Here is a 17056-nt window from a genome sequence, read left to right on the forward strand (position 1 = left end):
ATGGAAGCTTTCACCGTTTCTCTTCATGACTCATTTAGCTCTGCGATGCACAGCTGGCCTGGAGTTGCACGTGTGTTCAGGGAAGTTGGCTGAGCCTGACCTCGGGTGACGTTGTGCACGCTTTGTGCAGAGCAGACGCTCTCCTCTCTGGAGGCAGAGCTGTGAGGGATAACGGCTTGTTTGGTGAACAGTGCTCTGCTTCTTAAAGTCTCTCAGCTGAAACAGGAAGTCACGGAGAGCTGAGTGGATGGGCATCTAAGCTGTTTATTTTCAGGTAGTGGCCTGTCAGACTCATGTTGGGGAGTTTAGACTCAGGCAGCTCATCCTAATGTAAATTCTTTATTGTTACACATGTTTGTGTATTTCTGAATCAATAACTTATGAAACAGGGAAGTTTCTTTTAGCTTTATAAGTGCTGCCTGACTGGAAAAACCTTCCCAGAACAGTGACTTTGTGTGTATCTGAGTGAATATGAAGATTGAATTGAACTCTAAGCGGTTTTCAGCCTGTAAATGAGTCAGATTATGACTGTTGGTTGTTAAACTCGCGTCCTGTTTCACACGGTGAACCTTTCAGATCAGAACAAAGTGATATTCCCAGTCTCCACATCCTGCTGTTTAAAGCAGCCAAGAGAAGAATGAATGTGACCGGAAAGAAAAATGCTTGTTTTTAAAAGGAATAAAGACATTTAAGTGGGTTTTAAAGGTCTGACGCTTAACTTCTCTGGATGTGCCGGCTTTATTTAACCGTCTATCTGTTAAATCTCTGTGTTCTGGTGTCTAAAACTGTTGCTGTCAAACATGGAGATATTTAGAAAGAGGAAGCTGCCGTTTCTTTTGAATCTGTTGCTTGCTGCTCCAGCAGATCCAGCAGATCCAGCAGATCCAGCAGATCCAGCAGATCCAGCAGATCCAGCAGATCCAGCAGGACATTGCTCTGCAGCTGCATGTTTACCTGCTTTGATGCCGTGGCTGATGGGTCAGAAATGAGCCGCTGCAGCTGTGGCCTCTGGCCTCGTTTCTTTGTCACTTTTTTGGGGCCGTTTCCTAACTCGGACGCATCTGACGCCGTGCCTTAAAGTAGTGCCTCCTCATTATCTCAATGTGGGACGAGTCCAAATTAATTTGCTCATATTTTGCTGCCGTTCCAGATTCTCTTTAGAAGATGAGCCCTCGAACTTGGATGAGATGCCTCTGATGATGTCGGAGGAAGGCTTTGAGAATGAGGAGAGCGACTACCAGACGCTGCCCCGGGCCAGACTCAGCCAGAGGCAGAGAGGCCTCTGCTGGTTCCTCTGGGGAGGCTGGAAGGTCCTCTGTGGCAGGTACGTCTCTCCCTCTGGTGACTGTAAGTTGCAGCTAATCTTTTCCCCTTAAGTAAAGGCTGCTTTGTCTCTTTTTTTTCCACTTTTGCCGCTGTGAAAACACAGTTCGTACGCTTTTGATGATGGCTTCGGATTTCGAACGCTTTGGTAGCTGTGCGTGAAGTGCGAAGGGAGGATAAGGGCGTGTTTTTGGTTGAGTTCCTCGCCGTCAGTCCAAGAAGATTTTCAGGTCAAACAGAACGCCGTTTGACAGAGGACGCTCCGAAGATGCTCCTCTGGAGGAGAGGAGTGTTTGCCGACAGCAGAACAACAAAACCGCACATTTCTGAGCAAATGTTTGAGCAGAAATGCAGGAATTTCTGCGGCTGAAGCTGCATATTGATCCCCCTCCCTCCCCCCCACTAATGAACAAATCGGATTTTTCACAGCTGACCAGTTTGATGCTTTCCAGTAATTTTCTGTGTGCATAGTGTGGGATTATAAAAGGCAAATAGTTCACAGTGAATAAGCTCCGACTGTTCAAACGCCGTATTATTTGGATAGCATTCATTTGCTCAAATAATCGCTCTTATGAATCTGGACTCGCGGCGCACAGAGGCAGGGAACATGGAGGCCAATACAAACAAGACGTTTTACCAGAGTTGATTTATTTAGTTTCATGTTTTGCCAACTTGCTTAAAAAGTGTAAAAGCCAAGTCGCTCAGCATGACGGTGTACACTGACTCTGCCCCCGGTGCCGCGGTCCCCCAGGTGCCAGGTCAGGTCGTGCTCTCAGCCAAACGTTCCCCCACACTGTTTGCCTTTCATATCAGATATGGGAGATGAGCTCCTGTTGTAGTCATTAGCAGGTTGATGCAAAGTCACACACTTTTTAAAAGGCAGACGCCGCTCTGCCTCCACCGCTCTGCCTCCACCCGCTCTGCCTCCACCCGCTCTGCATCCACCCGCTCTGCATCCACCCGCTCTGCATCCACCTTCTCTGCATCCACCTACTCTGCATCCACCCGCTCTGCATCCACCGGCTCTGCATCCACCCGCTCTGCATCCACCCGCTCTGCATCCACCCGCTCTGCATCCACCGCTCTGCCTCCACCCGCTCTGCCTCCACCTGCTCTGCATCCACCCGCTCTGCATCCACCCGCTCTGCATCCACCGCTCTGCATCCACCCGCTCTGCATCCACCGCCCTGCATCCACCCGCCCTGCAACCACCGCTCTGCATCCACCCGCCCTGCATCCACCCGCCCTGCATCCACCCGCTCTGCATCCACCCGCTCTGCATCCACCCGCTCTGCATCCACCTGCTCTGCCTCCACCCGCTCTGCCTCCACCTGCTCTGCCTCCACCCGCTCTGCCTCCACCTGCTCTGCCTCCACCCGCCCTGCATCCACCCGCTCTGCATCCATCCGCTCTGCATCCACCCGCTCTGCATCCACCCGCCCTGCATCCACCCGCTCTGCATCCATCCGCTCTGCATCCACCCGCTCTGCATCCACCCGCCCTGCATCCACCCGCTCTGCATCCACCCGCTCTGCATCCACCCGCTCTGCCTCCATCTGCTCTGCATCCACCCGCTCTGCATCCACCCGCCCTGCCTCCATCTGCTCTGCCTCCATCTGCTCTGCCTCCATCTGCTCTGCATCCACCCGCTCTGCATCCACCCGCTCTGCATCCACCCGCCCTGCATCCACCCGCCCTGCCTCCATCTGCTCTGCATCCACCGCTCTGCCTCCACCCCTCTGTATCCACCCGCTCTGTATCCACCCGCTCTGCCTCCACCCCTCTGTATCCACCCGCTCTGTATCCACCCGCTCTGTATCCACCCGCTCTGCATCCACCCCTCTGCATCCACCCGCCCTGCATCCACCCGCTCTGCATCCACCGCTCTGCCTCCACCCGCCCTGCATCCACCCGCTCTGCATCCACCCGCTCTGCCTCCACCCGCTCTGCCTCCACGCGCTCTGCATCCACCCGCTCTGCCTCCACCCGCTCTGCCTCCACCCGCTCTGCCTCCACCCGCTCTGCATCCACCCGCTCTGCATCCACCCGCTCTGCATCCACCCGCCCTGCATCCACCCGCTCTGCATCCACCCGCTCTGCCTCCACCCGCTCTGTATCCACCCGCCCTGCATCCACCCGCTCTGCATCCACCCGCTCTGCCTCCACCCGCTCTGCCTCCACCCGCCCTGCCTCCATCTGCTCTGCATCCACCCGCCCTGCCTCCACCCGCTCTGTATCCACCCGCTCTGTATCCACCCGCTCTGCATCCACCCCTCTGCATCCACCCGCTCTGTATCCACCCGCTCTGCATCCACCCCTCTGCATCCACCCGCCCTGCATCACCCGCTCTGCCTCCACCCGCTCTGCCTCCACCCGCTCTGCCTCCACCCGCCCTGCCTCCATCTGCTCTGCATCCACCCGCTCTGCCTCCACCCCTCTGTATCCACCCGCTCTGCCTCCACCCGCTCTGCCTCCACCCGCTCTGCCTCCACCCGCTCTGCATCCACCCGCCCTGCATCCACCCGCCCTGCCTCCACCCGCTCTGCCTCCACCCGCTCTGCCTCCACCCGCCCTGCCTCCATCTGCTCTGCATCCACCCGCTCTGCCTCCACCCCTCTGTATCCACCCGCTCTGTATCCACCCGCTCTGCATCCACCCGCTCTGCCTCCACCCGCTCTGCCTCCACCCGCTCTGCATCCACCCGCTCTGCATCCACCCGCCCTGCATCCACCCGCTCTGCATCCACCCGCTCTGCCTCCACCCGCTCTGCCTCCACCCGCCCTGCCTCCATCTGCTCTGCATCCACCCGCTCTGCCTCCACCCGCTCTGCATCCACCCGCTCTGCCTCCACCCGCTCTGCATCCACCCGCTCTGCATCCACCCGCTCTGCATCCACCCGCCCTGCATCCACCCGCTCTGCATCCACCGCTCTGCCTCCACCCGCTCTGCCTCCACCCGCCCTGCCTCCATCTGCTCTGCATCCACCCGCTCTGCCTCCACCCGCCCTGCATCCACCGCTCTGCCTCCACCCGCTCTGCCTCCACCCGCCCTGCCTCCATCTGCTCTGCATCCACCCGCTCTGCCTCCACCCGCTCTGCATCCACCCGCCCTGCATCCACCCGCTCTGCCTCCACCCGCTCTGCCTCCACCCGCTCTGCATCCACCCGCCCTGCATCCACCCGCTCTGCCTCCACCCGCTCTGCCTCCACCCGCCCTGCCTCCATCTGCTCTGCATCCACCCGCTCTGCCTCCACCCGCTCTGTATCCACCCGCTCTGCCTCCACCCGCTCTGCATCCACCCGCTCTGCATCCACCCGCCCTGCATCCACCCGCCCTGCATCCACCCGCTCTGCATCCACCCGCTCTGCCTCCACCCGCTCTGTATCCACCCGCTCTGCCTCCACCCGCTCTGCATCCACCCGCTCTGCATCCACCCGCCCTGCATCCACCCGCCCTGCATCCACCGCTCTGCATCCACCGCTCTGCCTCCACCCGCTCTGCCTCCACCCGCCCTGCCTCCATCTGCTCTGCATCCACCGCTCTGCCTCCACCCGCTCTGCCTCCACCCGCCCTGCCTCCATCTGCTCTGCATCCACCCGCTCTGCCTCCACCCGCCCTGCATCCACCGCTCTGCCTCCACCCGCTCTGCCTCCACCCGCCCTGCCTCCATCTGCTCTGCATCCACCGCTCTGCATCCACCCGCTCTGCATCCACCCGCTCTGCATCCACCCGCTCTGCATCCACCCGCCCTGCCTCCACCCGCCCTGCATCCACCGCTCTGCATCCACCGCTCTGCATCCACCCGCTCTGCATCCACCCGCTCTGCATCCACCCGCTCTGCATCCACCGCTCTGCATCCACCCGCTCTGCCTCCACCCGCTCTGCCTCCACCCGCTCTGCATCCACCCGCTCTGCTCTTTGGGTTTTCAGTGTAGAAACCTGAGGAGGTTTTATGTGAACCTGACAGAATAAATGTGCAGCAGGTTCGGTTCTGGTTTCCCACATCGTGACTCATGAGATTCTGTCAAAGGGAAAAGTCCAAAACCTTCTGAAGATGCTGAACTCAGAGCTTTGTTCAGCCCATTTAAAGCTGAGGGTTTGCTCCCTGAAACCTTTTATTTCTCAACCTGCAAAGATCTTTATTCATGATGAAAATGATCACATAAATTCGGTCACGAATGTCTCAAAGTCCTGATGCAGTCCTGCATGAAAAAGAGAATATTTGTGTTTTCAGCTTTGTTCACCAGCTCCCGGCAGCCTGACCTCCGACCTGTTGGCGTGTTTCCTGACAGCTGAAGGTGTTCTTGTCTTCTTCTCTGCTTTCAGCTGCTGCGACTGCCTGGTTCATGTATGTCGGAGGAAGAAGGAGCTGAAGGCCAGAACAGTTTGGCTCGGCTGCCCAGAGAAATGTGAAGAAAAGTACCCAAAAAACGCCATCAAAAACCAGAAGTACAACCTCATCACCTTCGTGCCTGGGGTGAGTCTGGGGTGAGACTGCTAACCGTTTCTGAGCGGCCAGGTTCTTCTTCAGGTTTAAACATCTGTTCCAGCTTTTATTTGGTCTTCATAATCCTGCCCCCAGCTTCGGGCTTTGGTCTCTGTGTGTGTGTATCTCTGTAGTTTGTACGGATATTTGTACCTATTTTAGGTCATTTAAAGGGGAAATCTGGTATTTTTAAACCTTATTTCTGGCATGAAATACGTTCATCTGCTCACTGAGAACAGTTTGGTGAAAGTCGGCGTCCTTCAGAAGATATTTAGATAACTGGAGATCCATATAACGGAGTGAACGGGGCTTAGAGGATGCAGCCTCTAAATAAGGCATTATCTGTCTTTATTTCACCAATACTTTAAGAAGAATGAATGAATGAACGTGTGCTATAGCTCTGTTAGCTCATAGCTGCTGTTATGTGGCTACTTGCAGCTATAGGAGAGCTAACGGAGGGATTTCTACACAGGCACTCTACTGGGACCACTTCATCCACACGCCCCCCTGCAGCACAGTTTATTCACTCCGTGCTCTGTGAAAGTCGGCTAACTTCACACAGAGTTTGCTGCTGATAGTTTTGTGCAACATGGCAGGATATTTATCAGATTTTGACAACATGAACGACGACTTTGAGTAAGATGGACGTTCTTACCGGAGTGAATAAACTGTGCTGCAGGGGGGCGTGTGGATGAAGTGGTCCCAGTAGAGTGCCTGTGTAGAAATCCCTCCGTTAGCTCTCCTATAGCTGCAAGTAGCCACATAACAGCAGCTATGAGCTAACAGAGCTATAGCACACGTTCATTCATTCATTCTTCTTAAAGTATTGGTGAAATAAAGACAGATAATGCCTTATTTAGAGGCTGCATCCTCTAAGCCCCGTTCACTCCGTTATATGGATCTCCAGTTATCTAAATATCTTCTGAAGGACGCCGACTTTCACCAAACTGTTCTCGGTGAGTAGATGAACGTATTTCATGCCAGAAATACCCCTTTAATGTAAGTTCAGTTATAAAAGCGAGACATAAACTTAAACTTCTGATATAAACATTGATTTTATAGGTGACGCATGTGAGTAAATGTATTTATTTAAACAAAAGACGTTTCCACGAGTGCAAAATGAGGCACAGGAGGTGCAAATGTTGAGGGAAATGCTTGTTTGTGCGTCTCCTCGCTGCTGTGGAAACGCACAGATTCATGCAGTGCTCCTGTCGTCTGCTGCTCCCAACATGTTGTAAAGAAAAGGTTTTCTGCTGCGTAACCTCCCTCCTCACGTCTCCAGCTGTGAGAGCTCATCTGCCTCAGAAAGCGTCCTGCTGTTGAGTCACAAAGCTGCGGCGTTTTGGCCGTTTTCTAAGTTTACGAGGTGAACACGAATGCCTCGTGAGGCCTTTGGCGAACACCTTAAACACACCGTGGAGCGAAATGAAATCCCAATCAGAGGAACTGGTTCATTCAAACTATGGACCAGTTTTACATCTCATTTAAAAGCAGAAAGGCCTGTAAAATGAGGAGTAAATGTACCATCCAGCCCAGACCCAGAGGCCTCAGAACTGAGCGGGAGGCTGTGATCTCTGCTCTGAATGCAGCCCTCAAAGTAAAACTGTGCTCATCTGTTTGCTTTCTTCACATGTTAACAGCATGTTCATGCATCTAGCTCTTGTGTTGGAGCTTTACACTGTGGGGAACATTAGATCCATCAGAGCTGCTTATTAAAAAGGAAGTGGTTCCATGATTAAGAGGGTCGCCTTTGGCTCAGCCCATTAAATGTCAACTGTCTATTAGAGACGTAGATATTCTCATTGATGGCGAACCAAACGACTCTATTTTTCTCCTCCACCTTGAATTATTAAATACACACAAATTGAGTTTAGCAGGATGCATTTTTCCCTAAAGGTCAGGGGGCTTCATTAGCTGCAGAGCGTTGTCATTGATCCTGTTGTCTCTGATAATCTGTGACTGGACGCTTCTCTCTAATTATTGCAAACATTATTCAAAATCTGACCTTAAATGAATTCCATTCATCTAAACGTCTTCCTGTTGACGGATGGCTCATTAGGAGCGAGCCGCAGGTAAGTGGCTTTGATATGTGCTTTGATTTCCAGCTGAAACTGTATCTGATTGGGTCCAACTCGAGTTTTTATTGTCCCTGCGGTCACCGAAGGCCACTAGAAAGAGTTTTTATGTCTTTGTGTCCCACCGGACTGAATCTTTCTCTTCTGTTCCCTCTCAGGTTCTCTACCAGCAGTTCAAGTTCTTCCTCAACCTCTATTTCCTGGTGGTTTCCTGCTCCCAGTTTGTGCCGTCGCTGAAGATCGGATATCTGTACACTTACTGGGCCCCGCTGGTAATGAGCCTCAGATTGGACTCCTCTTTGTGTTTATTTCTGATGTTATATTAGTTGATTTTCACAGCTGGGGGGTCTGTCTCTCACGTCCCTGTTTTAGCTGTTTTACATCCATGAATGAAGCTGTTATTGTGTGTTGAATATTTCCAGTTTGGTGTTTGAAATGAAGCACGTGGCTCAGTACAGATGTGTGTTAAACAAAGCCCAGCCTATATTTACCTGATAAACACGGAGCCTGGAAATATTCCTTCATTCAGCTTCTGTCTCACAGTTAGATTTTAAATTTAAAGCAGCGCTTTGAACGATGGATCCAGACCTCATTTATTTTTCTCAGTTCTGAGCACCTTTAAAGTGAATCTCTGCTCTGAGCTCCTTTATTCTCCAACACAGCCTGAACCCTCTGAGACAAGCTTTCTGTCATTTCTTTAAGGAGTCTTCAGGAATAGTTCTCCAGGCTTCTTGAAGGACATCCCAAAGCTCTTCTTTGGATGTGGGCTGCCTTTTGTTCCGTTCTCTGTCAGATGATCCCACACTGCTTCAATAATGTTGAGGTCCGGGCTCTGGGGAGGATTCATCCCTCCATAAGACCTGTTGCCACTGATTTTCAGTCCACTTCTTGTGTCATTTGGCACAGCTCAGCCTTTTCTCCCTGTTTCCCTTCCTTAAGAACGGCTTCTTGACAGCCACCCTTCCATGGAGACCATTTCTGATGAGGCTTGGGCCAACAGTAGATGGATCAGCTGAAGGTCCAGATGCATCTCTCAGGTCCTGTCAGGTCACAGCTGGATTTTTTCCTCTTTCTTAAGGACATCACTTTCAGATCCTGTTCATCTGCTGTAGATAGTTTTTTAGGCCTGACACTTCTTCTTTTGTCCTCCACTTGTCCAGTTTCCTCAAATGTTTTAAGGACACACTGCACACCATGCTGAGATATGCCAAGTTTTCAGCTAATAGCTCTTTGGGAATCACCTTGTTGCTGCAGAAATCCTATTTTCTGTCTGTCAAACTGTGTTTTCTTTGCTGTTTTTCATAGATGCAACTAAAGAAATGGGAACAAATGATGTGTCTTTGTGACAAAGTGCCTAAAGATCCAGTTTAAAATGGCTTCTTTGCTAAGTTGTCTGTTCTGTGTCGACACAACACTGGTTCATCCCTTGAGTTAGGAGCCTTTTTTCTGCCTGAAGGGTTCAAAGGTCAGAGTTAAGTGGCTGAACAAAGAGAAACTCTGGAGAACTACTGATCAGAACCACTTTAAAAGATGATATAAAAGAAGTCTGGATCAGGACTTTTGTACAGTTTCTGTTTCTCATTGAAACTTTATTCTGACCAAGTAACGCTTGTTATTTATTAATGATCTGTTTGCACTTTTGTTTGACTGATTTATCTTTGTGTTTTTAAAAAAAAAACATTTTAAACTAAGAATGCTGATGTTAAGCCTGAAGTTTGATGTTTTTATTTGATCTCATTAAAGCCCACGAGTCAAATCATCTCTTCATGTTTGATTTTAAAGTTTTAGCACCAACTATTGGACTTGTTGAAGTCCTTCTCCCTGAGCTTTAGTGACTTCATTTCTAATCAGACGCGGCTTTTATTTCTTCAGATTTGTCTTTAGTTCTTTATTTTCTTGGTGTTTTTTATCGTGTCGCAGCTTTCTAAGAAGACTTGACTTTGTAATGTTCTGAAAGTTCCTGCTGTGTCGCTCAGGGTTTTGTGCTCGCTGTTACGATGGTGCGTGAGGCCGTGGACGAGGTGCGGCGCTATCAGCGGGACAAAGAGATGAACTCTCAGCTCTACAGCAAGCTCACAGTCCGAGGTCAGTTCTGCTTCTTTCTGTCACTGCGCCGAACCTTTGTCCAGCTTTTTCCCAGGAGAGTTGAAGCTGTTCGTCATATTAAACTCACTTAAGTGTGAAAAGGCAGGTGGACTTTAGCTTTTCTCTCTGTAATAATGCCTTTTTTAATCTGTTTTCAGGTAAAATTCAAGTAAAAAGTTCAGACATACAAGTTGGAGACCTGATTATCGTGGAGAAGGTAAACATTTCCATCTTTTCCTGCTAAATCTTTGCATGTGAGGGTTTATAAATGAACTTTTAGTGTAGAAATACACTACAGTTTGTTTAGGATGTGTTTCTGTTGCCCCACTTAAAGCCGCTCAGCATCAACATTAAAGCACTGAAATAACAGCGTTTCTAACGCTGAGCAGGAACCTTTTACCCATCAGGACAGAAATCAACACCTTTCTGTCCTCTGTGGGACGTTCCCTTCTGTTATGGGTCAAAGGGCAGCAGCTTTATTCGTGTTTCTTCTTGTGTTTGTAGAACCAAAGGATTCCTGCAGACATGATATTCCTGAGGACATCAGAGAAAAATGGTGAGAAATTTTATCGATACCGCGATTATATATATATCGATATTTTGTTTCCCGGCAAAGTATCGATTTTTCAGCCGCAGGGATCAATTTTTTTTAAATTTATTTTTTAAATGATTTTTAATTTAATTAATTAATTAATTAGTTTATTTATTTATTTTTTTATTTTATTTTTTTTTTATTTTATTTATTTATTTATTTACTTTTAAAAAATGTAATTCTTTTTTATTATTATAAGTCGGATGTTACAATTAGTGAAAACACAGAACATTAACATAATAAAAAATAAAAACTCACAATTAGTTTGGCGGGGGGGGGCTCACATTATACAAAACAGTGATAGATTAGTTAATAAAATTTTTATTTTAAGTGCATATCTCAGTGGTTTTATGGCTTTTCTGTTCATAAAATGTAGGATTGTTGTAATTTATTGTTTTATCTCCTTCTCAAAAATGAAAAAAGATGGTTTGTGATGAAAGAATTTGGATTTGTGTTTATGGTATTTAGCAAGTAAAACAAGCAGGTTGATGATGTAATATTTACGACATAAACATGAGTCTGAGTACGCTGAAGACACGTTTGTTTGTTTCCGTTTGTTGTCCTTCTGGTTCAAAGGTCGGACCACCGTCCAATCAGCAACGATTCATGTCCAAATCGCACTGTCCCTTTAAGATCCTTCAGAAAATGATCTGTATTAAATCGTATCGTATTGTGAGATTAGCGTATCGCTGCAGCCCTAATTAAAAACCGTTGGTGTGTCTTTGTTGAAGCGGAGCAGAACGCTGCAGGAACATCTGAACCCAAGCGGCGTTAACAGTGACCACATGGTCACATGATCAGATAACGCAGCCCACAGGCCTCCCGTTGAACTTGGTGTGTTTTATGACCCTGAAGTGTGACTTCTTCCAGTTCTTTCGCCGCTCTGATTGAGTCCGTGTGATTTATCTCCCATCGCTGGAGCGATTGATGATGCAGATTCCAGCTAATCGATGAGCTGCGTCAGTCTCTGGCCTTTTTCTGAGGCGTAATGACAGGAAATGGTGTGAGGACATCCTTTCCATCAATCTTAGAAACGTCAATATCCCTGACAGGGAGGCGTTGATGTTTTTTTGTCTCTGACAGACACAGAAACGCGTCTTTTTCTTCCTCCCGGTCCCAGTTCAGCGTTCTGTCGGGAGCTCAACTGCAAAGCATGAATCATCCTCCTTGTGTTAATGTTTTCCATCATACTTAACCCTCTGGGGATGGTTTAGAGTTGCCCTCTGCCCTCCCTGTCAGATAGTTGCTCTCATCCATCAGTCCTTTCATATGTAATATTACCTCGGATCAATACGGGTCACCACAGCTCAAATTTTATCAGCTGCGGCGGTGCAGAGCAACCACAGAGGCAGTGTGCTGTGTGTTGATGCTCCGTGGGGCCGGTGGGCTGATTTATGAGGGAGGGAAATACCAGGAGCAATTAACACGTTAACCTGGAGGTCGTCTTTCTCTAACCCTAAAATGAACGTCTGCTTATTATTTGACATGTTTCTGGCCTCCTTTATGATTCTGGGGTGTGGTTTTCTGTTTGGTTCTCCTGTTTTTAACGCAGAGGGTCCCCACAAAGCGTCACATGCAGGGCTTCCCTCAGCTGGCTGTGTTTCTAACGGCAACCGTGGAAATTATCGGTGATGCTTTCCACGTGTTTTATGGCGCGTTTTCAGGCCCAAACGTGATGTTTTTGGACAGAAACGTCCCCAGAAGCAGCAAAAACGCACAAACCTGCTGCTGTGTTCGGAGCAACGATGCAGCAGACGCATCCTTAACATCGTTAACGGCGTTTTGTTTCTCCCTTTCAGGCGGCTGTTTCATCCGGACGGATCAGCTGGACGGGGAAACCGACTGGAAGCTGAAAGTCGCCGTCGGCTGCACGCAGCGGCTGCCAGCAGTGGGGGTACGGCTACATTAAGACTCTATGGTAACAAGCTGAAAGCGTTGCTCATCACAGCTCTGAAGCCTCCCTGCAGCTCCTTCAACAGGAGGTGATGCTCAACGCGTCTGAAGGCTTTTATTGGTGCCACTTAACACGAGGAGTTAAGGTTTCAGTCGATAACCCGGCGTCACGTGTTGGTCTCAGAGCTGCGGTGACGGGGAGAGTCGGCTTTAGTCGGCATGTGAAAGGAATCCGTTCCTTGACCTGCTCAGATCAGTATTTTCAAGTATTCTGGGTGACAAAAGGAAGTAAATGATGATTAGTTTGTTTTGTGTGTCTCTCCACTGAGAAAAGGGTGAAACGTCTTCATCAGGATTATGTATTTCCACCAGTGAGTCTTCTGTCTGCGTCGTTTCTCTTTAAAGCATCGGAGCAAACATCAGCCGCCGTTGGGATCTGAGGAAAATCCCTTTTTTCTGCCCATGTTCAGGCTGAAATCCTTCATAGTTTAACATTTGCAGCCAGTTTTGACCCGTGGGACTGGATTCTGGTGCAGTGTTTGTCAGGATCTCTGCTCTCCTCTGATGAATGTGCAGCTTGTTGCTGTTGTGTGAAGTTAATCTATCTGTGAGATGAAGATGCACAGATCCAGAAGGCAGGAAGCTTTACGCACATGTGACAGGAAGTCAGGAAGCTCGGATTCTTCTGACTCGGTTGATGCAAAACATTTAAGATACGGTTACCACGGCAACTCCAACGGCAACAAGAATCAATGCAAAACTGATATCCACTGGTAAAAAGTCCAGTTCAATAAGACTTTTAGCCCCACAAATAGTTTCTTTTACATATTCTCTCTTATAAGTCTGGTTTACATGTAAACTTCCTCAGTCACTGAGGCTGTAGGAGCTTCTGCTGTGTATACAGGGCCATAAATGAGCTTATTGAGGACTGAAACATGGTAAAGATGATGAAATTCAGCAGGTGAAGGTGTGCCGTTTGCTTGTGTAACTTTAAAGGATTAATGAGGAAAGTCCACATGTGTATTCATGTCTGAGAAGTGTTAAAAAACGTGTTTAAAAAGGGTTTCTGAGGTTAAAATGTGGAAAAAATGATAAGAAAAGTAAATGTTCTCTTCAGAATATGGTGAAAACATGCAGTCGTGGTGATAATGAGAGGAAATATCAGATAAAACCGTGGATTTACCCTTAGAAAAAGACATAAAATGTATATATTTATATAGTTTTCCTTCTAATTTGTACCAGAACTAAGTTATCAGACAGCTAATAGTCTTCAGACGTCTGTTTTTTTTACCTTTAGTCTCTTCGGAGGTCTGTGATTCAGTCCCGGAGCACTCAGAGTGGTTCTGTTTGGGGCATCACTTTAGTTTTAGCTTTCAGAGGAGAACCAGCACCAAGCAGTGAACCCACAACAGACAGATGTTTTGGGAAGTGGTTAAAGCTCTCCGGTTTCATTGACTGATTTGCAGGTTTTGTTTAAATTTCTTGCTGAGGAAGCTTCTTTAAATGGGTCAAAATCTCACTGTTTGACCCCCAAAACATGTGGAAAGCTTGAAATAACCCAAATAACACGGTTAATCAGAGCCAGAAACACTGAAAAGAGTAAAAAGGGGTCAAAGTTTCAGCTTGGAATAACCGAGCGTCTTCTTCTTCTTCTTCTGTTCCCGCCTCAGGACCTCTTCTCCATCAGCGCCTACGTCTACGCCCAGAAGCCTCAGCTGGACATCCACAGCTTCGAGGGGAACTTCACCAGGGTACTCGCTGCCTTTTTCTCACCTGTGAAACACATCTCAAACCCATGCTGCTTCTCCCACAGAAGCCGGAGAGACACGGAAGACGTGCATCACCCTAATGTGTTGACAGGTCGCCACAATGCGTTGTTGTGAGCCCATCTGGGGCCGTTGTCTTCTCCGTCAGGCACGCCGCTCGCATCACAGGCAGGTTCTTGCCGTTTGGGCTCTCTGCGGCTCGCCCTGCTTGTTGCTCAGTGATTTTTTTTTATTAATAGCAGATTAGTGCAGCCCCCACAGAGAGCAGAGCTGCAGTACAAAGGGGGGCTTTGTGGCCGGCCTTCACTCTTGGCCACACACCAGGCTTAGTGAGCGAGCACTTCCTGCGCTCATTCATCCTCCGCGGCCTTCCTTTGCATAGCGTGTGCTTTTAGTCTGAGCAGGATGGGAAAAAAAGCCGGGTTCCCACAGATCTGCAGCAAACGAACTTACCTATTTATGAGGGTTTCTTCTTTCTCTCCTTTTCCCTGAGACGGATATGGCGGCTTTGTTACCGCGGTCTTTGTTGCGATGCGGCGCAGTTATGAACACCGTGGTGTGATGCCAATGTCAGGGCGGTCAAGCATTTATTTTTCATGCACCTCTTCCCATGTTTGAGGGGATTGACAGGATGTGGCTGCTTAGGTATCATAATTATCATATCAGGCAGGACATTTGAGCTGAAACTGGAGCTTTGACTCGAGCCATTTTCAGCATTTGTCTTTATTTAAGGGAGCCGGCTGAAACGAGAGGCTCTCCGGGGGCTTATTTATCACTGAAATCTCATTTAGTTTCACTCTCTGTTCTGGATCCTAAAAGGAGCCTGTATCGCCGTGCCGAATCTTGTGAGTGTGTTGATAATAGAGCGTCTGTGTTGCAGCGGCCTGCACAGCTGTGTCGGGCACTTGTTTCGCTTAATGAGAAGCTCAGGTTGGACACTGTTTACTGTCACTTCTGTCCTGCTAAAATCCATCAGAAACATTCAGATTGAACGTAACGAATCGCTCCACCGAGTTTTTGTTGGTTCCAAAGCAGACGAAAAGCACAACTGTTAAGTTGTTTAATGCAGAAATGAAGCAAAAAACCAGGAAAAAGATCAACTGCTGTGATTCAGTTTGTACATGAGAAATCTTTCCTGTTTGTTTTCCTCCTGCAGGAAGACGCAGACCCACAGGTCAACGAGAGTCTGAGCATTGAAAACACTCTGTGGGCCAGCACCGTTGTTGCATCTGGTGAGTGAATGATTTCATGTCTGTTTTTAGTTTGAACTGACAAAATAAGATGTTTTGTGTCTGGATTATAACGTCTTCAACCTTAAAAAAAACCTGGAAGAAAGAAAATAAAAAGCAGATGTTGCACCACAATAGTTGAATCTCCCCCACAGGATATATTAGAAGATCCAGATGTACAAAAGTCCTGATCAATACTTCTCCAGCTTTCTGAAGCTCTTTCACAGTTTTTCTTTGGACATTTTCTGCTTTTTCACTCATCTTCAGTCCTTGTTCCTGAGCATTTTCAGTGTTTTTTCTTTGTTCAGCCACTTAACTCCGACCTTTGAAGCATTCAGGCAGAAAAAAGGCTCCTAACTCAAGGGATGAACCAGTGTTGTGTCGACACAGAACAGACAACTTAGCAAAGAAGCCATTTTAAACTGGATCTTTAGGCACTTTGTCACAAAGACACATCATTTGTTCCCATTTCTTTAGCTGCATCTATGAAAAACAGCAAAGAAAACACAGTTTGACAGACAGAAAATAGGATTTCTGCAGCAACAAGGTGATTCCCAAAGAGCTATTAGCTGAAAACTTGGCATATCTCAGCATGGTGTGCAGTGTGTCCTTAAAACATTTGAGGAAACTGGACAAGTGGAGGACAAAAGAAGAAGTGTCAGGCCTAAAAAACTATCTCCAGCAGATGAACAGGATCTGAAAGTGATGTCCTTAAGAAAGAGGAAAAAATCCAGCTGTGACCTGACAGGACCTGAGAGATGCATCTGGACCTTCAGCTGATCCATCTACTGTTGGCCCAAGCCTCATCAGAAATGGTCTCCATGGAAGGGTGGCTGTCAAGAAGCCGTTCTTAAGGAAGGGAAACAGGGAGAAAAGGCTGAGCTGTGCCAAATGACACAAGAAGTGGACTGAAAATCAGTGGCAACAGGTCTTATGGAGGGATGAATCCTCCCCAGAGCCCGGACCTCAACATTATTGAAGCAGTGTGGGATCATCTGACAGAGAACGGAACAAAAGGCAGCCCACATCCAAAGGAGAGCTTTGGGATGTCCTTCAAGAAGCCTGGAGAACTATTCCTGAAGACTCCTTAAAGAAATGACAGAAAGCTTGTCTCAGAGGGTTCAGGCTGTGTTGGAGAATAAAGGAGCTCAGACCAGATATTCACTTTAAAGCTGCTGAGAACTGATAAAAAACTCTGTTTCTGCCTCAGATTCTGGGTTTATTTCCATGTCAGTGAATCTGTTTTTATTTGTTTAGAATATTTTAGTTGTTTTCTCCATCTTGGACCCAGCTCTGTTTGTATTGATGGAAGTAATTCTGGGCCGGTGTTGCATTCCCGGGTTTTACCTGCTGCTGCCTCATGCTGCAGCTTCTCTCACTCCGACTTCCCCTCAGAATCAGTTGTGTCAGTTGAGTGTTTGCGATGGCCGCATCATTGATCTGCGGTGCAGCTCTGCCCTCCGGCCTGACCTTGACCAGAACAACAAACAAACCCAGTTTAAACCGCTCGCATCACTTCTGCTCGGGACTCTCATCGCTCCTGCAACGCTTCAACTTTACCGGCTCTTCGGCGGCGGCACGGCGGCGCTTTTGGCCTCTGTGTGTTC

General features: G+C 48.4%; 1 protein-coding gene across 2 annotated transcripts in view; it reads left to right on the forward strand.

Annotated features, from left to right (window-relative positions):
* The window catches only part of atp9b (ATPase phospholipid transporting 9B), a 54992-nt gene that overhangs the window by 2364 nt on the left and 35572 nt on the right, over positions 1-17056 (forward strand). For both annotated transcript variants that reach the window (XM_072370125.1, XM_072370126.1), the window contains exons 2-10: positions 1151-1324; positions 5650-5800; positions 8043-8156; positions 9861-9969; positions 10128-10186; positions 10474-10525; positions 12361-12455; positions 14125-14205; positions 15377-15452. In XM_072370125.1, coding sequence (XP_072226226.1) covers positions 1151-1324; positions 5650-5800; positions 8043-8156; positions 9861-9969; positions 10128-10186; positions 10474-10525; positions 12361-12455; positions 14125-14205; positions 15377-15452 — 911 coding nt within the window. The remainder of the gene's footprint in view (positions 1-1150; positions 1325-5649; positions 5801-8042; positions 8157-9860; positions 9970-10127; positions 10187-10473; positions 10526-12360; positions 12456-14124; positions 14206-15376; positions 15453-17056) is intronic.

Source organism: Leuresthes tenuis, unplaced genomic scaffold (genome assembly GCF_036924035.1).
Source record: "Leuresthes tenuis unplaced genomic scaffold, fLeuTen1.0.hap1 SCAF_18, whole genome shotgun sequence".
NCBI classification, from domain to species: Eukaryota; Metazoa; Chordata; class Actinopteri; order Atheriniformes; family Atherinopsidae; genus Leuresthes; species Leuresthes tenuis.